This window comes from Pithys albifrons, chromosome 6 (genome assembly GCF_047495875.1).
Source record: "Pithys albifrons albifrons isolate INPA30051 chromosome 6, PitAlb_v1, whole genome shotgun sequence".
Lineage (NCBI taxonomy): Eukaryota > Metazoa > Chordata > Aves > Passeriformes > Thamnophilidae > Pithys > Pithys albifrons.
This window is the reverse complement of record NC_092463.1, coordinates 45,789,823-45,815,020: the sequence shown is the minus strand read 5'-3', so window position 1 is coordinate 45,815,020 and position 25,198 is coordinate 45,789,823. Positions and strand designations below refer to the sequence as shown.

At 38.6% G+C, this 25,198-nt stretch overlaps 1 protein-coding gene across 14 annotated transcripts in view; it reads left to right on the top strand.

Moving 5' to 3' along the window:
• Positions 1-25,198, top strand: part of CD44 (CD44 molecule (IN blood group)) — a 55,739-nt gene that overhangs the window by 9,408 nt on the left and 21,133 nt on the right. For 9 of the 14 annotated variants that reach the window (XM_071558668.1, XM_071558675.1, XM_071558674.1 and 6 more), the window contains exons 2-8: positions 10,684-10,849; positions 16,394-16,530; positions 17,924-17,995; positions 18,667-18,909; positions 20,146-20,241; positions 23,565-23,690; positions 24,347-24,469. In XM_071558668.1, the coding sequence (XP_071414769.1) occupies positions 10,684-10,849; positions 16,394-16,530; positions 17,924-17,995; positions 18,667-18,909; positions 20,146-20,241; positions 23,565-23,690; positions 24,347-24,469 (963 nt within the window). The remainder of the gene's footprint in view (positions 1-10,683; positions 10,850-16,393; positions 16,531-17,923; positions 17,996-18,666; positions 18,910-20,145; positions 20,242-23,564; positions 23,691-24,346; positions 24,470-25,198) is intronic. The other 5 variants (XM_071558680.1, XM_071558678.1, XM_071558677.1 and 2 more) reach the window with 3 other exon arrangements.

The following is a 25,198-nucleotide window of genomic DNA, read 5'->3' as shown; positions in this document are numbered from 1 at the left end:
AATTTCTTAACAATGTCAGTCATCTATCTAAGCTTATTACTCATAGTGTTCAGGTCAAGCCATTTTATCAACACCAGTCACCATCATGTTACTGTTGACTCACAGCAGTTTCAAGGCAATGTATTAACACCTTTTTTCTACCCCTAATGTGTACAAATATATCCACAGTTATGGTCATGGCAACATGACTGATAAAAGCTTGTCTTTAGCTTTCTAACTTACTGGCTTGGTGTCTTGAATGGATTTCTGTATTGGGAGGTATCCCAATATCTCCCCTCCTTCCAGAGCAAGTAGTTTTAAGAGTCAGATGAGTTAGCAGTTTCAGGCATTGATATAGCAAGGTGTGTCTAAGACATCCTTTCAGACTGTTCAAAAGAGACAAATAAGATCTATGCACAATGCCTGGTAGCAGTTCACCTAGCAAAGTGGCTTCACACTCTGTCAGCTACTTCTGCTGTTTTTAAGAGACATCATTGAATCACAGAATGGTTTGGGTTGGAAGGGTCCTTAAAGACCATCTTATTCCAACCCCCTTGCCATGTGTCAATTCCACCCTCTAAATCAGGTTGCTCAGGGCCCCATCCAACCTGTCTTGAAGACTCACAGGGATGGGGCATCCAGAGCTTCTCTGGTCAACCTATTCCTGTGCCTCGCCACTCTCGCAGCAAATAATTTGTTCCTAACATCTGATATAAATCTTTCCTCATTTACTTTAAAAGTGTTCCTTCTTGTCCTATCACTGACTGCCTGTGTAAAATGTTTCTCCCTCTTTTTCATAAACCCCCTTTAAGTTTAACCTTCTCTTCTGCAAGCTGAAAAACTCCAGCTCTCTCAGCCTCTCTTCATAGAAGAGGTGCTCAAGCACTCTTATCATTTTTGTAGCCCTCCTCTCGCCTTGCCCCAACAGGTCCATGTCCTTCATATGTTAGGGGCCCCAGAGCTGGACACTACTCCTGGTGGGGTCTCACGAGGGCAGAATAGAGGGAGAGAACCACCTCCCTCGACCTCCTGGTCTCAACTGTGTTGATGAAGCCCAGGATACAATTGCCTTTCTGGTCTGCGAGCACGCCCGTTGGCTCATGTCCAGCTTTTCATCCATGAGAAGCCTCAAGTTCTTCTCATCAGGACTATTCCCAATGAGTTCTTCTCCTAGTATGTACTCTTATGCCCTGGACAGATGGTTTGCCTAATGCACTTGACAAACAAATGGGTGAATTTTGCTTCAAATAAGTATTACCAAACCCTGAGATTAGTTGGATAGAGCATGGTGCTAATAACACTAAGGGTGTGGGTTAGATCCCTCTATGGGCCATTCACTTAAGAGCTGGACTTGATGATCCTTCTGGGTCCCTTCCAACTCAGAATATTCTGTGAAGTAAGTAATACCCTTCATGGGGGAAAAATATTGTGGAGTTTTATTAATAATAATTTAGTAACTGTAGTATTTTCTGTTTATTAAGGTGACCTATTCCTGATTTGCTGTTTGAATGGATTTTTGATCAAAATGAAACTCATGTCATAAAACTCACTATACCTGAATTGAGGTCTGCCACTGTATCATTTGCCATTCAAACACTGATTTAGTTCTAAATCTTTTTGTGAAACCTATCTATATCCTATTAAGATAGAAAATTATTTGAATCAACAAGTATCTCAGCAAAATTACTGCCTTCACAATGATTCCAACCTTTCTGGGAGACAGTGATGCATCACTATTTGAGGATGATTGCATGCAAGCAGTAGTGCATTGGCTTTACATGTCTCCACTGCCTTAATATATGTAGGATTTAATGTAGTAGTTGAAATCACGGCCTGTCAAGGCCACACTGCCAATGCCTCTTTCCCATTCTTCCTGCAGGCAAGTGAATAGTCACTGTTTCTCAGGAATTGTTAAGTTTAAATAAACTTTTAAAAAATAGGAAAAATAAATTAAACCCAAGGCATATCATCATTCCCACCGTGCTTGTGGGAGCATCAGCATTGTATACATACTAATGTTAATTGCCAAGGTTAGTTATTGAATCTACCTTTTCACTAAACCAGTTATAAAAGATTCAAAATTCAGAATGTTAAAAATTATTAACAAAATTTATCTGCACACGTAACTTAGGGGACAAATAACCTGGGTACATCTTAGGAAAGTTACTTCCTAGTCAGCATTTTCAGTATAAATCTCAAGATTCTGGAAACTCTAGTATATGGATGGATAGAGTCATACGGAGTCCAGAAAATGGAAATATTTTGCCACCAAAAATTCCAGGCAAAGCTGCCTGCTGGCCTAGGCATTCTGGTTACAGGCTATGGGATCGCTGCCCTTCTTGTACTAGGGAAAAAACAGAGGGAGTAGTGGATGTGACAGTGTCCTCTTCCATCGTGAGAAGGTTGCACTGATTTAAGACAGGGTAAGAACTTTCCCTTAGATTTCTATAGATCATGTCTTACATTGTGAGGCATATGTTAACAGCCTTCCTCTTTTTACTGTCTACCATAGTAATGTTATCTTTGTTTTAACTGGCTGGCTTTCAGAACTTTGGAAAAGATTTCTGAGGTTCCTGTTTTTCATTGGATAAGTGACAGAATAGGGAATAGGCATGAGGCCCTTTGGGCTCCAGGCTGGGGATCTGTCTGCTGAGCAACTCTGTGTGTCAACTGCTTTTATCCCAAATAACTAAATCAGTCAAACAGTGAAAATCGGATTTCAGTTATTATTCTCCATCTTCATTTCATATATGTTTCTTCACCTGGATTGCATGGAATGGATCCCAACTGATTCTCTTCACAGTCCTTATTACTCAGCCTTTAGGGTTAGACTACACATTGTACAACCTGAAGCTTTCCCAGTATCGACAATGATGATTATGTTTTCATTATTTTGAGGGGGGCACATCAGATAACTAATTGCACACTATGATTTCACTGCCTGCAATTTTTCCCCTGAGGTGATGCACAGCTGTACCATGTTATAATGGAGTCTGAAAACTTTCAACTCCCTACTGGGTGAAACTATTAAAAAAGACTAATATTAATGTCAGCAGCAAGGAAGTTTATCATAAGTGATGACACAATATAGGCTCACTCAGGATGTTTACCAGAGCAACAGTTGCCAAGCAGATGAAGTATGTTTGGAAGATGCATTTGGAGCCTTTTTGTCTTCCTAAAACAACTCCTGAGGAATGAAGCATATTTCTTGTACTTACTTGCATTTTGAGTGGCTCTATGAATGCTTGGTTTATTAATAATGCCACCCCCATCCCATTTTCTTAAATTAGTAGCCAGGAAAGCTATCAATTCAGAAACTGAAAATTTTTTCCCATCAGCAAAAGATACAATGATAAAATTACTGTGGTGACCAGTTGGCAGACTCATTAAGCACAACAATTTAGAAGGAGGTCAGCAGCTTGAGCTTTGTCGCGCATCCCATTTTCAGTGTGCACTTCCAGAAGTAATGCAGAAATGTAAGGTACACATGTTAACATTTGGTGGTGAAAGGAGAGAGAACCTTCTATTGCAGTGTATCCCTCTCTGGCCTCTGTGTATGCCTCCAGCCACATCTCTCTTCTTCAGTGCAGAGATCCACTGCAGCCCACTTAGACCTCAAGTTTAGCATGGCTATCTCATGACGTTTTATGTAGTTAGCAACATACAGGAAGCTACACTCTCATTTACTTTTTCAGACTGAATTACGGGGTACCCAAATATAACTGTGTAGTAGGAATAGTTTAGGCACAACTTCAAAGAAAGGTCTGTATACCTTTGGATCTGTGGAGTGTCATCTTCACTTTCTTGTCACCACACCCAACTACTAGGAACATGTTGTCTCTATTTATAGCAAGAACTCCTTGCAGACATACAGGTAAATTCCCTTTAAAGTGTTTTCCAGGACTTTACTGTCTTTAAAAAGCCAGGTGCACAGAGAACTTTTTTCCCTCTGAATATCAGCTATCTGTTAGGGATATAATTGTGTGGGGTTTTCTCTCCCATTAAAATTTTCAAGGCTTAGAACATTTTTTTATGCCAAACTGAAATGAAAATATGACCTTTAAAAAATTCTAGAGGGAAACTAGTCTGGATTCCTTAAACCATTTACATGTATTACAACCATGTAAATATTTAAACCTAATTTTCTTAAATTATTTTATTTTATGCAAATTAATAGTGCTTAGTTTCAGAATGAAAGGCTGTTTCAAACTGAAAAACAAACCCCTTATTTTGTTTAATTTAATTATCCACAAGGGATACTTTGAAAGCAAAAAATACAGTTTATTCCCACTAAATCTAGAAATGTATTTCCTATAAATCATTGTAGGTTTCGCAGCCTGGCAATACTCCAAAGAAAGTAGTCCATCAAACAAATCCCGAGAACCTGTGAAGACTTACTTTCACTCTCACTATTTGGAAAAACCTCACTTATGGTGTAGGTGGCCTATTTCCAGATTTGTTTGTCTACTCTTTAGAGAATGGTGGCAGAACAAGAATATCTTAACTGGGAGAACACAAAAGCAGCACTCAGCCATCTTGCATGATTATACATGTTGCTTAATCCTTGGTGCTTTTTTTGTTGTAATGGTAAAGGTTTTTAGCTGCATAGACTTAAGTTTGCTTAATTCATGTGGATCTTGCAGAACTTGACTTCTAAATTTTGATCAGTGTGCAGTCATCCTAGTTTTGAGTCCTGTTTTCCCAGAAGTTTTCTTTTCCTCATCAAGCCCTGAGGGATTCAAGTATAGGTGTGTTTTAATGATGTCGACACGTGTCTATTAGTGACTGTGGCTGGGATTAATGAATCATTTTACATAACCTAGCAAACAGCTATCCAGTGGTTTTCATCACTGACTTGGGCTTTAGTCCAACTTCTGACATAAAGGTGAAAACCTCCGTATCCTGTTACAGTTGCCTGGGATGAGAATTTCTTGAATGAAGTTTTTATTAATAGACTAAAAAAAAAACCGTGGAATACTCAGCAAATAATAATGCCTTCCAGGCCTACGTGTATCATAGTGTATTTAGTAATCAGCGAATTATACATTTTGTACATTTAATTTCTCACAGATGTTAAAGTAGCAGCAATTGTGGTAACTAGTATATACATTGACAAAGTATCTTGGATCCTAAATACTTCATGAATCCGTCACAGGAAATTTTGTATTCCTTAAGTCAGAAGTAAAATATGCATTCTTATTTAGCCATGAAGTATTTTTCCTGGGAAACAATTAAAAATCTAGACATAACTGGAGATAGGTCTGAGCTGAGAGACAAGATCTGGACTGTCCAGACCTCCTCAGATTTTAGGACTCATAAGGACCAATGTCTAGGTTTGCCTGAAGGGGAATCGTGGTACTAGGATTTTCTTTTTAACACATTTTCATCTGTTTCCAATATATCACTTCTCTCTACTTCTTTACTAGCATGCATTTAAAACAGGTCATAATATTCAAAATGTAAATATCAGTACTAAGCTAATGGTTGCTCCAGTTCAGGAGTGTCAGTACAAGATTAAATACTCTGTGATTACAAGGAAAAATTTACCCATATATATCTGCCTAGAGCTTGAAATGAGTTTAATAAATTTAGAACTAAGTTCTTACAATAAATGTAAATCCTATATTCTACTAAAACAAACAGATGAAAACTATATCCACTGTCAAACCTCTAGTTCTGTCCCTGTTGTCAGCCTGTTTATCACATTCTGATGACTTATCAGTCATCTTGAACCGCAAACTGAAAAGGAAAATCCCCATGAAAACAGCACACTAACATTTCCTTGTTGCCATGTGATCCAGACTGCGGTTTTACTGAGAAATCTATTAACAAGTATTCTTCTACACATTGTCGTTTCAGTGGGCAGGGTTTTTGCAAATCTTCCACTTCATTTGCTTTGATGTATCTCTGCAGTTGTTAGAATAACTTTTTTCTTTTTTCTTTTTAATTTTTTTTCTGAAAACAATCAAAAGCAGGGAGTAGTGCATGAAATACCCATACACCAAAAATCTTTATGGAAAATCAACTCCAATGGGAAAAGTTAGCATGAGTCAGTGTTACTCATTATGCATAGGGGTTGCAGAATCAGGGTGGAAATAGAAATGGCACCTGGCTTCTTACTGTGACAGTTTCTAACAAGCCTCTCCTATTAATAATCAGGGTGTAACTCACACTTCCGTGACAGGACAATACTCTTTAGTTTGCCTAAGACAATTCTGTCCTATCAGTGGGCTCTAGCTAGCAAATTGTCTGGGGAGAAGCTAGTGATTTTAGCTGACAAATATTAATTGAACATGTTTTATAAATGTGAATGGCAATAGCAGAGAAGGGGTTGCATGCAGCTGCTTGAGACTGGGCATCAGAAATCCCAGAAAAGACAGGGAGAAATTGCCTGTGTGGAAGTTAATATTCTCCATGCTCCTAAAACTCAGCACAGACTTAGGGGCATTCTATGACTGGATTGTGTCACCCAGTCTCATGGTCTGGATGAGACAAATGATGATGACAGTTCAGATATATTTAGTACTTTTTGCTTTTTAAAGAGCTATTATTAAACAGCTGTAGCAAATCATGTGGATGTCACACAAAGACCATAGCTTGTCAGCATCCAAAGCCAGACCACTCTAAGAGGGGGCAAGAGAGAAGGTTGGAGTGCTCTTAGCAATTTCACTGTAAGTTCCACTCTGAATCAGCTCCTTTGAAACTTCAAAAAGGTTAAAGGGATCAGTAATAGTTTGTCACACCATAAAAGTTTTGCATTGCCTTGACTTTTGAAAGAGAGTAAAAATCCATCTTTTACATAAATGTGTTAAAGCTGGTTAAATAACATCAATATAAAATTAATAGATTGGATCTTCCTGCCTTATAGGAAAAGATAGAATATGTGTTTAGATTTGGATTTGTTTCTTCCTTAACTCAAAATTAGTCTATGAGGCTCAGGATGGAAAAAAAATTTAAGGTATTAATTTGGTTTAGACACTATCTTTTATTTTTGGTAAGTTTTCTATTGATAGGATTAGAATGTTTTCCATTAATTCAATTGAGGGTCCCCATTGGACATTAAAATATAAGACTATGAAGTAAAAATGCTATGTTCCCAGGCAGATGTAGATAGTATGTTCTGCATTTGTATTTTGTCATTTTGAAATGGAGTAATTACTGTCTTCAAAGAGTAGATGCTGAATTTATGCAATTTGCTTAGACTGTGAAATGCCGTGTAAGTTTTAGGTACTGCTGCAGTCATTTTACCATACTCATTGCTTCATGAAGAGAGTGTGTACACTACAGAAATGGTAAATTTTTAATAGTAGGTGTAGAAGATATGATCAAAGTAAAAACAAACATGCTGTCTCAGCATTACTTTATGGCACAGTGCCAATGAATTGCATGGCCTCAAACCCAGTTTTGAGATTTGGATTGCCACATTTTGCCTGGGGTTTCCTGGACACCCACGTGATGTCTCACACTGCATGAGCAAGGCTTCCTGGGAGCTTTGGCCCTCCTGTGTGGGCATGCAGTGCAATTGGGCAGCACTTGTGCAATAAGCCGAATACTTCCCAGAAGTGTCCTGGTGTGCAGTCTGCACACTGTAGATCCAGGCTAAGCATGTGTAGGCACATAGCCTGCAAGTAGTTCCATTAATCCTATTTGTGTAAATAAGCCTATTTCTTTGAACAGTTGCAGTCTAAGGAATTGACTAAGCGGAATTCTGACTATGACTGAATCTCTGGGTGTTAATGGAGCATATACTGTAGTGTTTCAAACTATGAATGGACTGAGAATTGATGACAGCTGAATCAACTCACTCTAAACAAAAGGGAAAGTCACTTTATAATTCAGTGACTCTAGGATTAACTGTACCCAAATGCCACCCAAAGCAAGTGTATGTGCTATCTGCTTTCACAGCGGAAGTTCTTCAGAAACTAGCCTAAAAGCATCAGGAGAGATGTTGATGTTCCTAGCAAATCTAGCTCCAAGATCACTGAGCCTGTTCCTTTCAAGTAATCCAATAGAAATTCGTGATCTGATTGCCAAATTTAATATTAAGTCTTGGGCTTCACAGAGTATGTTTCATTATTAACAAATTGAGGCCTGTTTTGGCCTACAGGGAAGGGAGAATCAAGAAGGAAAAACTAAACAGAAACCTTCTCGTCTAGATCATTCATGCTTAATACAGATTCTGACTGAACAACTTCCAAGACAATGTCAGGCTTTGAATATGAAATATCTGTAGCCAAGGTAGAAGTCACTTGCATGGCAGCTGTGAGAGCAGCTCCATCCCATAGCAGTAGTCAAGGAGTAGCAGAAGGGCCAGAACCCTCTATGCAGAGCAGCTATTCATTGTGCTTTCATAAGGAAATATCTATTGGGATCTGCATCTTGTAGTTTGTTGACTATATCTGTGAGACTGTGTATATGTGGTGATGACTTTTGAACATGTGATGCTGTTCAGTCAGGAGTGTGGCCACAGATGTCAAGTTCATCAGCTATTCCCGGGGCCAGTGCTGTGCACGTCTGCATCTGGCACTTGTGGGGAGCACTGTCACAATTTCAGAATCACATGTGGGAACCTTCTGAAACTTACTCCTGTTGCAGGACATAAAGTCCCCCAGGAAATAAAAATGTATTTCTTAGTGTCCTCTTCCACACAGATTCCTCATTCTTGCCTTTGAAACCTCTTATGACACATCTGTCATCAAAGAAAATTCAACAGAACTATTTTTTCCCTGGAAGAGGAAAACAACTGTGTCATACAAAAAGGCATTTTGAGAAAACATGTTAGTCTTGCATAAATTTTACTAAACTAAAAGCCATGCATTCTTGATGTTTTTAATAACATAGGATAATATAAATATTAAGAACCAAACTCAGCAAGACTATTAAAACAGCTCTGCAATGTGTATTGATTTAGTATAAATTAAATATTTTTGTTGGGCAAAATACAGAGAGAGATGGGGATGTGGATGGTGGGAGAACAGATTATATTTTACATTCTTTTGGTGGAAAGGCAATCCAAGTAACCATAAGGATTAATTCTGTTGCCTGTGGTAAAAGTATTCAAGATTGGCTGCTCAGCTTTTGAACTTCTTTGGACAAATAAAAGTCACTACTATTGGAGTCCTACCTATGCTATAAGTAAAGTTTGTCTTCTTATACATCATGCAGTCTGGACTAATCTGGTCTAATCTGGTATTTACTCTCCTTGTTTGTTTCCTGTGAGCTATGTAAAGGAACGTTCCTAGCAGTTTACATTCAGCAGATACACTGTACACAGAATAACGTCAGTTTACCAATGAACAAAAGTAATTGAAGAAAGAGTAATGCCTCGGTTACTAACATTTGCTTTCACATCTTGCTATAGAAGAAAATAGACTTTGAAGCAAAAATGATGTTAGGAAAGTTGCTTATTTAACACGGTAAGTGTCAGTGCAAATGTACATGAATTGAATTTCAGGTATTTTAGAAAAACAGTTATTATATGTCCTCTTTTTTTTTTTTTTTTCAAATGGATGATGTAGACACACCCTATTAATATTTGGAGAAGACTAGCCTATTTTTCCCTTTCTTGCACATGGAACTTAAACTAAAATTAGCATAAAAATGAGTCATGCTCCTCTCTTCACTGGGAATAATAGACTACTCCTATTAAATGTGCTTTGCTGTTGTCATTCTAGTCTTGAGTTGCAACCACTTTTTTTCTCTTGAGGAAAAGGTGGAGCAGAAGCAAAGTTAATTCATGTTGCTTTGAAGTGTCCTGTTTTTTCCTCATTTTTCTCCATGCATATGATTATTCCTTTTTGTACTGTTATTGATACTATTAACTCCTTTTTAGCTGTTCCTGTTAAAAAAATGATGACAACTAAATGCTTATTTTTCTGCTCATTTTGTCAGTCACAGACTTTCCCTGGATTATACAGTTTTCCCACTGTATTTGTTGCATTGTGTAGGCAGTATCCTTCTAACATAAAGATGAATGGAGGACAATATCCTCAGAACCTCTGGCTCTTATGCCTTTCATTCAATGTCTGTAGTGATTTGTGTGAGGTGCTCCTCTTTGGCTTTGCAAATACTGCTTATTCAGTGTTGTCAGGCTTAAGACCAGAAAACAAATTGTACTTAATGGTATAAACTAATTTTTTTTAAATTTGTCCTCAGTTTTCCATTGGCAGTTGCTTCCATGTGCAAACCTTTACAGTTTTACTAAGTTAAAATCCATCTAAGAGATCCTTTAACATTAAATCTCCTTACCATAATACGTATTGAAACTCTGTTGTGAGTCGTCAGTAAGATGTTTGCGCATGAGCATGAACTCAGCAAGAAGAAGCCTTTCAAAATGAAGGGAAATATTGTCAAGATGAATGAACAGGTGGCAAGAAATTAATTCATGTGAATTCTTATATAATGTGTATTGACACTTCTTTATCAGACCCAGCAGGGTGAATAAGAAGAGTTTAAAGATTATCTTTCAGGGGGTGTTTAACAATGTAATGTTCTAGTTCAGACTTAGTTTTTGTCTCAGGTAGATCAAGTATATAGTTTTTATCCAGCTTTTTAATAGCTTTTGCTGAATGAATGATAGCTGTTACTTCTGGCTGGTTTACATTGAAAGCACTGTACTTGAAAAGAAATAATTTCCAAGTCTTCAATGAAGCATTGGGTCTAACAATTTGTAACACCTTTTTTTTTCTTTTTCTTCAATAACAGAATTTAATGTAAGTTGCAGATATGGAGGAGTTTTTCATGTTGAGAAAAACGGTCGCTACAGTCTCACACGGCCTGAAGCAGTTGAACTCTGCAGAGCTCTCAATAGTACCTTGGCAACACTAGAGCAGTTGAGGAAAGCTCATGATCTTGGATTTGAAACTTGCAGGTAAAGAAATTCTTGAAAAAATTGACATCTCATGACAAGTCCACCCATCCATGCTAAAGTGTAATAATTACATTTGACTTCCTGTAGCTGTTAAGATGGCCGTAGCAGTTAAATAAGTTATTTTGTGTCATGAAAAAACAGTTTTGTGCACGTATATGTTTTTTCTGGGCCCAGTAATAAATAAGTCCTTGATGCATATAGTTTTTACCAATTATTTTTAAAAAAATTGTAACTTCTCACAGATAAAATCTAAAGGTAACATAACTTCTCACAGATAAAATCTAAAGGTAGCAAAACATTGACAGTCTAATCATGTGATCAGGAAGATGTTCAGACAATATTGTAACACTGAGTAATCAGTAAGATAAGTGTGTGAAAAGTAAGGACCTAATGTAAGGTCAAAGACTGAAGATGGTATATACAGTACACAGAACTCTGTCTTGTCAAGAAGCAGTAAAAAGCAGCAAGTGGCACTTGTTGGGATGAACTTTTGGCATCCCAGTAAAGAAGTGGCCACAGTAGTAGTGCATTCTTATAATCTGTGAATGGAGAAGTTTCAGAAGGCATCCATAGTAAATATTAAAAAACCCAAAACCATGTTGTCAAGTGACATACTACCCTCTCTAAGTAATGATGTATAGGGCAACAAATGCGGTTAATGCAGACTCTTCAGTTCCACAAAAAAAGAGGCGAACAGGCTGGAAGTTACAGAAAATTTTTCATTCAAAAGATTTAGAGTATACTAATAGAAGATCTGCAGATTCTTTGGCTCACAAAAATGTCATCAAGATGAAATATTTTCCCTAAGGGTACCCTCTGTTCAAACTATAATTGATTTGATACAGTCCTGTGCTCTGTAAATATATCTGACTAGTTTAACACATGATCTTGCTTTATAAAGTACGTAATAAACTTACTATGCAAGTCGTCCTAAACATTCATATGCAGAAAAGAGATTGAACTCGGAAGCTGTAAATTTGAACAGGATTTCTTTTATTTGATCAGGTTTTTTAATCAAATTATAGAATCATAGAGTAGCTGGAAGTGGAAAGGACCTTTAAAGGTCATCAAGTCCACCCCCTACAATGACAGGACACAATGGCATTGCAGGAAGTTGTGTCAGTGGAGGTTTAAGTTGAATATTAGAAAAAGATTCTTCACTCAAAGGATGGTTAGGCACTGGAACAGGCTCCCTAAAGAAGTGGTTATGGCACCAAGGCTGCAAGAGTTCAAGAAGCATTTGGACAATGCTCTCAAACACACGGTGTGACCCTTGAGGCTGCTCTCTCCAGAACTGGGAGTTGGACTTTGATGATGTCTGTGGATCCCTTCAAACTCAGAATATTTTGTGATTCTGAGATTCTGAGATCTTCAGCTAGATCAGGTTGCTCTGTCTCATCCAACCTCACTTTGAATGTTTCCAGGGATGGGGCATCTACCGTTTCTCTGGGCAACCTGTTCAGTGTTTCAATGTACTCATTGTAAAAAGCTTCTTACTTATGTCTTGTTTAAATCTACCCTCTTTCAGCTTAAATCCATTACCCCTTGTCCTGTCATAACAGGCCATGCCGAAAAGTTTGTTCCCATCTTTCCTAGAAGCCCTCATTGAGCACTGTGAAAGGCTGCTCTAAGATCTCCTGGGAGCCTTCTCTCCAAGCCAGACAGTCCCAATTCTCTCAGCTTGTCTCCATAACAGAGGTGCTCCATCCCTCTGATAATCTTTGTAGCCCTACTCTGGACTCACTCCAACAGGCCTATGTCCTTCTTGAGATTAAGATCCCAGAGCTGGATGAAACACTTCAGGTGGGGTCTCACTAGAGCAGAGTAGATGGTGACAATTCCCTCCCTTGACCTGCTGACCACTCTTCTTTTGATGCTGTCCAGGATATGGTTGGCTCTCTGGGCTGCAAGCAGGCACTGTTAGTTCATGTCCAGCCTCTCATCCAGCAGTAATCCCAAATCCTTCTTGGCAGGGTTGCTCTCAGTTATTTCATACCTCAGCTGGTACTGATAACAGAAGTTGCCCCAACCCAGTTGCAGCACCTTACAATTGGCTTAGTTGAATTTTATGGTCTTCACATAGGTCCACTCTTAAGCTCATCCAGGTCCCTCTGGATGGCATCTCATCCCTCAGCTGCGTAAACCACACCACTCATTTTAATGTCATCTGCAAACTTGCTGAGTGTGCACTCCATCCCTTTGTCTATGTCATGTCCCTTTGTAATGAAGATATTAAGTAGCACTGGTCCCAATATGGACCCCTGAGGAGCACCATTCATCACTGATGTCCATAGGAAGATTGAGCTGTTGACCAGTACCCTCTGGATGCAACAATCTAACCAATTCCTCATCCACTGAACAGTACACTCTTCAAATTCTTATTTCACCATTTAGAGAATTGTTGTGGTTGAATATCAAAGGCCTTTCAGAAGTCCAGAGAGATGATACCCATAGCTTTTCCCCTGTTTGCTGATGTAGCCACTTCATCATAGAAGGCCACAATGTTGTTCAGGCAGGACTTGCCCTTGTTGAAGCCGTGCTGGCTGCCCCAAATCACTTACCTGTCCAAAATGTGCCTTAGCCCAGCTTCTAGGAGGATCTGTTGCATGGTTTTCTGAGGCACAGAGATGAGGCTTACAGATCAGTAGTTCCTGAAGTTCTCCTTTCTACCTGTTTTAAAAATGCGTGCAATTTTTCCCTTTTTCTGGTCACCTGGGACTTCACCTGGCTGCCCTTTTTCAAATACCATGGAGAATGTCTTGGCAACTACATCAGCCAATTCCCTCAGGACTCTGGGATGCATTCCATCAAGTCCCATGGACTTATGGCATGTTCAGGTTCATCAGGTAATCACAAACCTGATCTTCTCTTGCAGTGGGAGGGACTTTGCTCCCTGAGTCCTTCACTTGTGGCCCATCCACTCAAGAGGCGTGAAAGAGAGGTAGCTATTGAAGACTGAGGAAGAAATGTTATTGAGCACTTCAGCCTTCTCCTTCTCTACTTTTACCAGTTTGCCAGTCTTCCTTGGGGTACACTTTCTTTGACATTCATTCTCTGACTGATTTACCTGTAGAAGCTCTTCTTATTATTCCTTACATCCCTTGCCAAGTTCAGCTCCAGCTGTGCCATGGACTTCCTCACACCATCCCTGTACAACCAGGCTGCATTCCTATTTTCTTCCCTGGATACCTGTCCCTGCTTCCACTGCTTGTGCATTTCCATCCTGTCATTTAGTGCTGACTCAGGACTTTGATTGCTTTCCTGATTTCTTACAGCTGGATATGAAGAGCTCTTGCACTCTATGGAAAGTGTCCTTGAAGACCTGTCAGTTCTGTGCTGCATCCATGTCACTGAGGGCATTTTTCCAGGGGGTCCTATTGACTGACTCCTTGAAGTGCTGGAAGTTTATTTTTCTAAAATTCTGGGTCCTGACTTTACTATTCTCCTGATCCATTTACCTTAGGACCACAAACTCCACCACTACAGCCAAAAAGATTCCTGCTGGTAAACCATTATGGAGTTGAAATAAATTTCAGTAGATTTTCAACTTTGTTGAAATCTAAATAAAATGGCCACTATGAAGAAATGGAATGCATCTTCCAACATATTGGAATAGAAAAAGTCAGTGGACATTACTCCAAAATTTTAAGACTTCCACTCTAGTACTATGAAAATAGTATTGATATCAATACTGCTTGAAACTCTTTCCTGTGAATTACATTACTCCAGAATAGCTAGTGGTGCTTTACATTTTTAATGTCTCATGCACACATGTTCTTTCCCATTGACTTACAAGCCTGTGAAAATTGCATAAAGCTCCTTTCAAATAAATAATCCATATGAATAACGTGTAATCATGGAAAGATACATTCACAGTGCCATAAAAACTTTCTTACCCATATATATACCATGCACTACTTTTGAAGACAGCATATGACATGTTCATTTTCAGAAGTATTAGGGTGGTGAAATATGTGGGCAAAAGTGTCAGGGAACAGTGGACAGATAATACTTAGAGGATTCTTCTGTGAGAATTGGGAATGTAATTTAAAACTGTACCATATAAAGACTACAAACAGTTCTTTACTATGAGGGAAAAGTCCTTCATAACAGAGTAGGCATGTTCTTTTTTCTGATATCAGCATACAAACATACATAGCAATCTGAATTGCCCAGCACCCCACAACATATAGAGATCAAATCCTAACTAATGCCTAGGGTTAGAGATTTCCAATGCTAGCAATTATGAATATTCTGCAATATGGAAAATTTTTTCTGAACTTAAAATATAAAGCTAATTGAAAGAAGAAAATGTTTTTTTTTCCAGTGGAGAGCTCTAGTTTTACATTAATATTATAGTTTTCCCTAACTCAGAGTTTAACAGAAGACAGATTTGGATGTGCAAGGCATCCAGGTAGGTTTCCTTCCTCCTGGCGAACCCTTCCCATCCTCTTACTTTGATTTGCTGATCCTGTGCTTAGAGGTCCTTGTCAGTAAGCCTTAGCTCTCATCAAGCTTGAGTAGGAGAGGAAAGATATTCTGCATATAACCATCAAAATACATATTCACTGATGAGTGACTAAGATGAATCAATAGAACATAACACAAATAGGTCAATAATGCTTTGTAAGGTGTCAGCACTGTAGGTTCAGCTGGGAGAGTGAGTAAAGTAATTTATAATTCCACCTACAAGAGAGTTTCAGAATTGCAAGTATCTGCACATTACATATGTAACTGGAATGGTATTCACAGATAACATACTGCAAAGCCATGACATTGACTCCTCCATGATAGATCATACCTCTCAAGAAGTGAAACAAAACCCAAATGAAGGCCTAGTTCTTATTACCATTCTATTATATCCCTGTTAAGTATGCTGGAATTAATCAGGTGTTGCAGGATTGCAAAATACTAAAAATGTATTGTGCATTATGCAACTACAGGCTTCACTTAAATATGTGAGCTCTGTACACAATAACCCCATTGTTCAACTGAAAGATACAGTAAGAATTTGTGCATGAATGAGTGTTGTATTAGAATATTTTACTAAGCTGTCAGTTTTTGCAGAAAATGATGTGTGTTACAATCATTCTTTAAATTTGCTCGGGTACTTTAAATTGAGCCCCCAACATTTTTGAAATGTCACTGAGCATTATGTTGTGTCAAAGCAATGAAAATATGAATCCCTAAAGAAAAAAAATCCAGTCTAGTGTCAGGCGATGCAACCTCCCACTGAACAAAAAGTGTACTTGCTTCCCTCGCTTTCACTGCCTTGCTCTGAAGCAAATAGCTCTAGCTAATAAGATGCTCATTTAGTTAAAATGTGTTTAGTTCTAGAAATTGCTTTCAAAATGGCATTGAATGGTGGGAGACTGAGGTAGCTACATGCTGGAAAGCAACTCTAAAATGAAAAAGGAACAAAAAAAGTATGCATGCACTTCTGAAAAATAGTAGCTTCACAGTAGCTTCTTCATAGCTTCTTCATGTTTGACATGCCATCTGCTATAGTAAGTAATCTGGTTTATTTACTTCTGTCCTTCACAGGTATGGTTTTGTAGTGGGCCATGTTGTTATTCCACGAATCAATCCCTATCCTCTTTGTGCAGCAAATCATACTGGCATCTACATACGTCCAACAAATACAACGGGTCGGTTTGATGCATATTGTTACAATGAGACAGGTATGTAGGTGATTTTATGATATATTTTAGAAATAGGTTAACTAAACATATGCAATCTCCTATTTAAGGTACTGGAACGAGAGCTTCTATAATAAACATAATCTGGTTTTCAATTGAGGGGAAATACATTTTTTCAGCCTATAGAAGTGTAAATATCATGCCAATAATGAATTTGACCCATTTTGTTATTAGTGTGTTTTGAACTAAACTGTTTTTCTGCCCTTGGGAATAACTCAGTAGCTTCAGAACAGTTCATTATAATGGCTCAGTGAAATGAACCACTGCAGCAGTGAATCTGAAAGACGTAACTGTTGTCGGAGCTGGCACTCGGCTCTTCCGTTCATGTACACATGAGCCTCCAGAGCCAAGAGCAGTTATTTGTGTTAAGGAATATTAGGAGTGGCTGCCACCTGCAGCAGTTCCAAGGCCCATGAGGGTCATCCCAGGCCCACGGACATGTCTGCTGCTCTCCTGTTTGTAGGTTACTTCAGTACTTGCTTAGGCAATTAGGTAGCACTGTGGGTCAGAATCAGACCACTTTTGCCTCACTTTTTAATAGTTGAAAATGTTTTAGTAAATTATTAGGAAAATGTAGATAGTCTGTGACAGATGCTGAATGCAATATTTTAAGATAAAATCTGGACTAACTTCAAGTGTCTTGAGTTTCAGTAGATTGTGACATTCACAGTAGAAGCAGAAGGTTCTTACAGAAAGCTGTAGGAAAAAATCATTGATGATTTGAATGTCAGTGACTTTTTTTGACTTTGTTCTTGGTGGTCATATAATTAAAAATCTTTTCTTTGGCATAGTGTCATGGGAGATGTCATCCTCTGACACTCACAGATGACTATTCTGCTGCTACAATGATGTTCATACCCCCACCCTGAGCTTTGTAACTCCTCCCAAGTATTATTCCCTTCCAGCAGTATGAGCAGGTGGCCCACACGCTGGCTCCAAGCATGGCACTTTAGCCCACTGGAGCAAGTAGTGCTCACCAGACCAGGGCACACTCTGCTTATGCAGAGCCCTCCATAGAGAGGATGAAGTCTCCCCAGTTAGAGAGGATTAGGGTTGCCACTGCTACCATGACAGTGGGGCTGCCTGCATTAAAACTGTGTCATAAGGCTATTTTAACTGACATTGACTGCAACCACTTTCTGGAATGGTTATGGAAATGGAAAATCTCATTGTCAGCTGCCAGAACAGCCTTGAAGTGCCCCACCTGGGAAGGAGCAAAAAGGGATCATAGGCACATCGGTGAATAACATTTGTTTGGATATTTGTTTTCAATTCTCCTTATCTGAAGCTGAGGTTTTGTGATTATGTACAATTAATATGGATTTACATGTGACTTTTTTATCCATTTTCTCAAATTATTTTTCTTCTTTCACAGAAACAAGGGACATAGGGTGTGAGCCAATCGAAAAACTTGATACTTCTCTACTCAGTAATCAAGACGAAATAGGTACTGTACTGATTAGAAAGACATGAACTTGCCTAATTTTTAGTATCTGATTATCTTTTTACATAAACAATTGCAAATAATAAAAAATCAAGTCAAACATAAGAATAAGAAGTTAAGAGATGTTCAACAAAAATATAAACAATTAGTCACTTCTTTTCCCCTAAATCTTATGGAGCTTAGGTTGTCTCACAGTGCTACCAAACATCTTTTATATATAGGTATTTGACATTTTTAGCATCTCAGAGCTGCTAATATCTCTTTGACATATAGGACTTTGCTTAAGGCAGCAACGTTCTACATCTCATTTGCGCTGTTTGTTGGAAAAGCAGCTGGAATGGAAAAAATGCTCATAATAAATTATTTGTTCCAATGCTTAAATTCTAATTCACTTTACAAATGCCAAGATTTTATGTTAAAACCAAACTGATGAAAACAAGTGATGCAAGGCAGGCCCTATATATTTGAGAAATACATAAATGAGCATATATATATTAGACATATTTTAGCGATGTATTATCTAGGCAGATTAGATAGAATGGCAAAAATGGATGAACAGGGATTAATCCACAAGTGTTTATTTTTTTTTCTGTTGTTGAACTAAAACTGTTTAACATTATTGAAATATACCTGTGCCTCCTTGATCTTAGTCACTTAATTCCCTCTTTCCACAGTCATTGACAATGCAGATGGCTCACGTTATAATGCAGATGGCACACGTCATATCAGTGGAGAGTCCTCGACCTCAGGTGCAGATGATGAAAATGTAGATACTGGATCAACTCATGAGACAACTCCCATGGACGCCTCCATCATGAGATCCAGCCCCTCATACTATGGAGGTGCTACTCCAGTCTCACAGCTGCCAGATCATACTTCTGGAGAAGGTGAAAAAGGAATTCCTGGAAAAGATTATGGTAAGGACAGTAGGTTGCCATGATATCCCCTTTAATATAACTGAGTGGAGGATTATATTGGTAGTTAAAGGATATCATCAGGGATTGAAAAGGACTCTTTAATTTGTATTCTGGAAGGAAGGGAGGGGGGGGGAGGAGAGAGAGAATATGTGTCTTTGAGAGAAAATTGAGGCATTCTGAATTTTTAAGGATTTTTTTGGTTGCATGTGAGTATGAAGCATACGTAGAGATAAGGATAACATTCTTATCTGTTTTCTGAAAGGATGAATTGTCATTAAATATTAAGAACAAAAAGGAGGCTACAATACAAGAGAGTTATCCTTGTATAAATACAGGACATATTTTTAGGACATCATCTTATTACAGCATATTACAGAATATATAGTCAGATAGAAATGTCAGATTAAAATGTTATTATTAACTTCTTCTTTTGGGTGGTAAAGTCAAATTCTAGTTTCTTTGAGCCCTACCAAACAGAAATGACATGGTTTTTTCTATGGGTTTTTTTTTCATCTTTTATATACCTTGTGTGGCTGAAAGTATGAGTAGTCTAAAAGACTACTGAACATAAGGGTGCAATTATAAGTCATCCTCTAAGTACAGTAAAGTTTATCACATGACTACAAGCTTTTTATACAATCACCAATAACTTACCAGTGAAGGATGACAGTAGTTTGCATCACTAGCCTCAATGAATATGAAATTATAAAAACAAACAAAAAAAAAGAGCAGAAGCATTAGGATTATAAAATTACTCTTCACTGGTCATATATGCATAACATGTTATGTTTGTTTTTCCATGTAGTTAGCATCATGAATGATAAATCCTAACATTCTTGGTCAGAACCATTTCCCAAACTGTATGCTGTGTATTTCAACTGATTCTCTTGCAACTGTTATCATCTCTGCTTTCATGCAGGGTCTAAATTTTTGGACTAAATTTCAGAATATTTCTCAGTAGAAGGCAATACAAATAACTTCGCTCATTGCTCTAGAATCCCTGTTCACATGGTACACAAGTACAAATACGTCTTGTATCACATGAACAGATCACTGCCAGAATGTTCTTTATCACTGTCATACGTAGTCTTCTTGGAGTAATCTATTTAGGTAATATCCTTACTATGTTAGTAAAGTAAGGTTATGTGAGGTTGAATTATGAGAAGAACCTAGTCTGTATCTTCCTTCTCTCAACTCAGCTAATGAATTAGTAATGATTTATCCATCACCACACAGATGATGAAACTGCATCTATGTCACCTGACATCTCTTTGGGGACTGTGACTGATGATTTCCATGAAGAAGATGGTGGACTGTATCATGCAACTACTAGTAAGATTTATTTTTCATAATTACATTAAATGCAGATTCCATTAAAACTGATTTTTTTTCTTCCAGAAGGGCATTCTGGTAAGTGGTGAAGTATACAACATTTCAAATATTGGAAAGACATTGAAAGATGCTACTTTACAGACTGGTTAAAACAGAAATTAATTTCACTGTCTGGGACAATGGGAGCAAAATCTTTTACAGTGTGGTTGCTTCAATACTCATACATGAGCTCAGGAACATTGTTGTTTTGTGTTTTGCACTGCTATTTTATCACACTTGTTTAATCTGTGAGGCACCAGAAATTAGTACAACCAATTATTACTTGCAGTCTGAGGTAGAGAAGGACATTTTTGTCAATTTGGGATAAAAGTCTCTGTTAGTGTAATATATTTATGACTGTGAATGTAGGCAATTCACATCAAAAACATGGACTCATTAACCAAGGTAGTGCTTTATATGGCAGCTCCAATTGCCAAGACGTTTGTGCACTGCCAGAATTCATTTCATCCTTGTTGTTGGCAATATGCATGAGAAAAAATTGGAGCTTTACAGGCTTTGAGGACTCGAACAGTAGCAATTTTCCCCAGCTTTGTCCTTTACTAAGTCAGAAACTGCTTGTGATGTTCTTATCAATTATGTAGTGCACAGCAGCTCTAACAAATAAAAAACTTTTGAAGTCATCTTACACATGTTAAAGGGGAAATAATGTACATATGTTCACAATAGTTCCTAAGTTTAGAGTGATAAAGATCTTTGCCCCAGAAAATAAAGTGAACTTAAAGCGAGAACATTTTAATTGCAAACAGGAAATCTACAGGGGCATGTTATAGTAAAGATTGAACTGATAGAAAAAACTAGTTTCTTCCTATTGGCACTTCACCACCCCCACTCCCCCCACACCACCCACACCCCCCCTCCCAGGAAACCCATGGTGGTGAGGAACTTTCTTGATTGTCTGTTGGTTGGCCAAATGGTCTATACGACCTGGAGTGGTGGTGCCCTTGACGCTATATTTAGACATCACAGGATAGAGTAAGAATGATCACATGTTTTGCAGTTAGCAGAAGTTTTACTAAAAGACATGAGTCATTAAAACCAAGCATCTTGTCTCAGAGGATGTGAAGGTTAGTAACACCTTATAAATATGTAGACAGAAAAAGAAATGTTAGTTTGATTTTACCCCAAACCCTGAAAGAAAATAGAGAATTTTCTGGTACTTGTTTCAAGCAAAAGCTTTTGTTACAAAATATTGCCTGTACAGGGGTGAGGGGTGGAGAAAATTCCATCTGTTAACAGTGGGGAGTTTGGTTGCCTCTGATGGTGATTTTTCCCTCATATGTATTTGCTTTTGTGTGCATGTGTGACTTAGTGTTTCCTCATACAGATATTTCTGTACCCGCTGCAAAACCCTGTGCATTTTTTTTTCCAGGCAGGAAAGCTTTCTGTTTTTGTTTTACTACTTGATTATCAAATGTATTGATATGGATGTCCCTTCCTATTGCTAACAGCTCTCTCTCATGACTATTGTACAGAGGTAAAACTAGAGGTATTTATGATTTTAAAAGACCAAAATAACCATATAGGGATGTAATAAAATATGTCAATACTCATATATGTGTATCACAGAAGTGATAGCATTGGCATGATTGTTTACTGGTTTAGTAAAAATAGATTCTTTCTCTAGGGGAAAAAAAAAAAGATTATCAATGCACCTGGGCTCTTCTGATAGATGTAGCTACTACTCAACAGCAACACTTTAAAGCCAGACTCATTTAGTTTAATTTTACTGCATTACAGATGAATCAGTGACTTAACTCTCCTTTCAGAAAGAACTTAACTATAAGCTGTGCATCTGTGTTAGAAGTCATCAAATATTCTGTAGCACAGGAGAAAGTTACAGAGAGAACAATGAAAAAAGGAGATGAAACTACACCCCAATATCTGCTATTTAGCTCACATAGTAGTGCAGGCTCATTGAAGTATCCAATTTGAATTCCCAGGGGAAAGTCCCACAGACAGGAAAGTAGAAAATTAGTAAGTGAAGAAAATCATTTGTCACACATCTTCAGATAGATGTCTAAAAATATGTTTGTCTAATTCTGTGGTCTGTTAGAAACAAAACTCATGTCTCTCCATCTATATTATGTCTCATTTGTAAAGCTAAAGTTTTTTGAAAAGGTATCTGGCTTAATTCAAAGACATCTTTTGTATGAGTTTGAAAGGAGTAATTGCCACAGCTCTTGTTCTTTAGATGATATGCTTTTCATATTTCTCTGGATTTGAACATTAGTAGTGGTGTTCTCCATCAAGTTAATAGTCCAGAATAATACACTGTGAGCTCTTTGCCATTGACTTTCTTTCTTGGCTGAAATAAGTTTTTCTCTTACTAAGAAATTAAGATTCATCTGTAGGTGTGCCATGAATCAGACATAAAGTTCTGTTATTGACCAGTGAGATACCCTCCTAAGCTACAAAACATAACTGTGAATGATTTTGTTGATCCATATGTAATAGACAAAATTATTTCTATTTGCATGCCAATACCTATTTGGCCTGCCTGGCACAGTGGACAAAAAGGCTGTAGATTTCTGAAATCTCTTTCCATCTGAAAATGCCTGTGACAAACCCCTGGAACTTTCTATTTGATACGCTATGATCTGAGAAAATATTGTGCACTGGTCATGTGATAGGAGTAACGCTGTACCTCTCTGTCTTCATGCTATGCTGATACCTGCTCTGAGAAGTGTTTCTGGTGTGGATTTAGCTGACAGCACCAGGCCATCAGGGAGTGCATGTGTCTTTTAAGTGGAATGGCTGCAGTTCTCAGCTCTGACAGCATTGGCTTTGTGGGGTTGTCAGTAGGAGAGCAGTTTGTTCTCTGGACGTGCTTGTGTCTGGGTGTCCTTTCTGCCTGACATGGATCCTTCTTCCACCTTTTGTTTGTGATTTTATGCCCCCTTGGTGGATGTTCCTCATTCTGGAGTCTCTCTAAGGCTATCTAGTCTCTCCTGCTGTCAAAACCTGTGAGGAGCCCATTAACCTTCTAGAATGTGAAGGGCTGGAATAGACGCACGGTGCGTTTTGATGGCTCTTCTCAAGGGACTGTGTCCTTTCCTGGGACTGCCAAAAGGGCTTGCATCTGGCTATGCGTTTGAGGAATGTCATGATACCGTGGATTCATACATTCGCCTTGCACTCACATCCATCTCTGTGGCATGGGCATGCTCAGGGTGCTGGTGCTAGTGGACTTGACTTTCCTGGAGGAAAAGTGCTTCTCAAGAAATAACAACAAAATCTTGGTAAAATGAGCCATGTCCTGACAGCTCCAGGGCCTCGTCATGATGACCCAGAGAAAGCTACCACCCGAGCTTGGTGGAATCCGTTCTCTGATCACTGGTGGTGGTCAAATCCTGGAGAGAAGATACAAGAACCCACGCAGGCAACCAAGGGTAAAGAATGTCATGCTGAGTGGGTGCTTTCATTGGAGGCTAAATAATCAGAGACCAGGGCAATGAGCTTCAGAATTGTTAAGTGAAGCAGGGGTGAATGTGTGGTGTATTTCACTGCTATTCGTTGCCCTGTGTTTGAAGTGCGAAAACCAAAGTATTTGGCTCTTTCTCACGGACTGTACATGTGGTAGCAATGGAACAGTCGTCCATGCTGTCCACATTCCTGAAGCATTCTGCGTGTTTAAATGGGATGGGTATGGGAGTCATTATATAAAGCATGTACTTGAGTTTTTCTTTTTCCTGTTTAGCAGTGGTTTAGGAGTAGAGTTTTCTAATGTGAAGGACTTATATGAGAAAGGAAGAAAATATTTTCAAGCCAGTACACTGTGCTCACTTTGTTAGAAGAGGACAGAGTATGGCTAATGCTGTGAGTGTGCAAAGGGTATCACACTAGGGCAGCGTCAGCAGGGCCATGGCAGTGTGGTGAATTTCTTGTGAGTGAAGAGGCCAAGAGAACATTTGGACCATGGGAAGCATGGTGCTGCCTATTCTCCTGTGATTGTAAGGTTGCCTGTTGGGGAGACAGGAAAGCCTAACTGCTGCAAGCAGAAGGCCTTGTGGGTTAGGGCTTCATGGCAGATTTAAAATCATCACAGCAGATGTGACCTCCAGTGGCAATGGTTCAGATGATGAAGACTCTTCTGAAGAGACGATGTATCCAACAGTGTTTCCAGGTTGGAGCAGGAGTGAGGCCAAGGATGACACTGCTCCGAGTATGAGTAAGGAACTTCATTTCTCTTTCAATAGTTTCTTTTTTTTCCTGAGACATCTGATGTTCCACCTCCTTTACCACTTATATATTGTGTGAAAACTGGATGATCCCTCATCAGCACTTTTTCAAACACATCTCCTGTGTCACATGAAATATCCATTTAGATCATGTGGGGTCCATATGCTTAAAAGCACCATGTTCCAATATTTCTTGAATTGCTGTCTTGGTCACAATTGATTTTTGGACTTTTGTTTTGGCTTTTTGTGTCTCCAGGACTGATTTCTCTCTGGAGGTAATTTTCAACCTCTAACAAGTGGCACAATTATTTCTATTTGCATGCCAATACCTATTTGGCCTGCCTGGCACAGTGAACAAAAAGGCTGTAGATTTCTGAAATCTCTTTCCATCTGAAAATGCCTGTGACAAACCCCTGGAACTTTCTATTTGATACGCTATGATCTGAGAAAATATTGTGCACTGGTCATGTGATAGGAGTAACGCTGTACCTCTCTGTCTTCATGCTATGCTGATACCTGCTCTGAGAAGTGTTTCTGGTGTGGATTTAGCTGACAGCACCAGGCCATCAGGGAGTGCATGTGTCTTTTAAGTGGAATGGCTGCAGTTCTCAGCTCTGACAGCATTGGCTTTGTGGGGTTGTCAGTAGGAGAGCAGTTTGTTCTCTGGACGTGCTTGTGTCTGGGTGTCCTTTCTGCCTGACATGGATCCTTCTTCCACC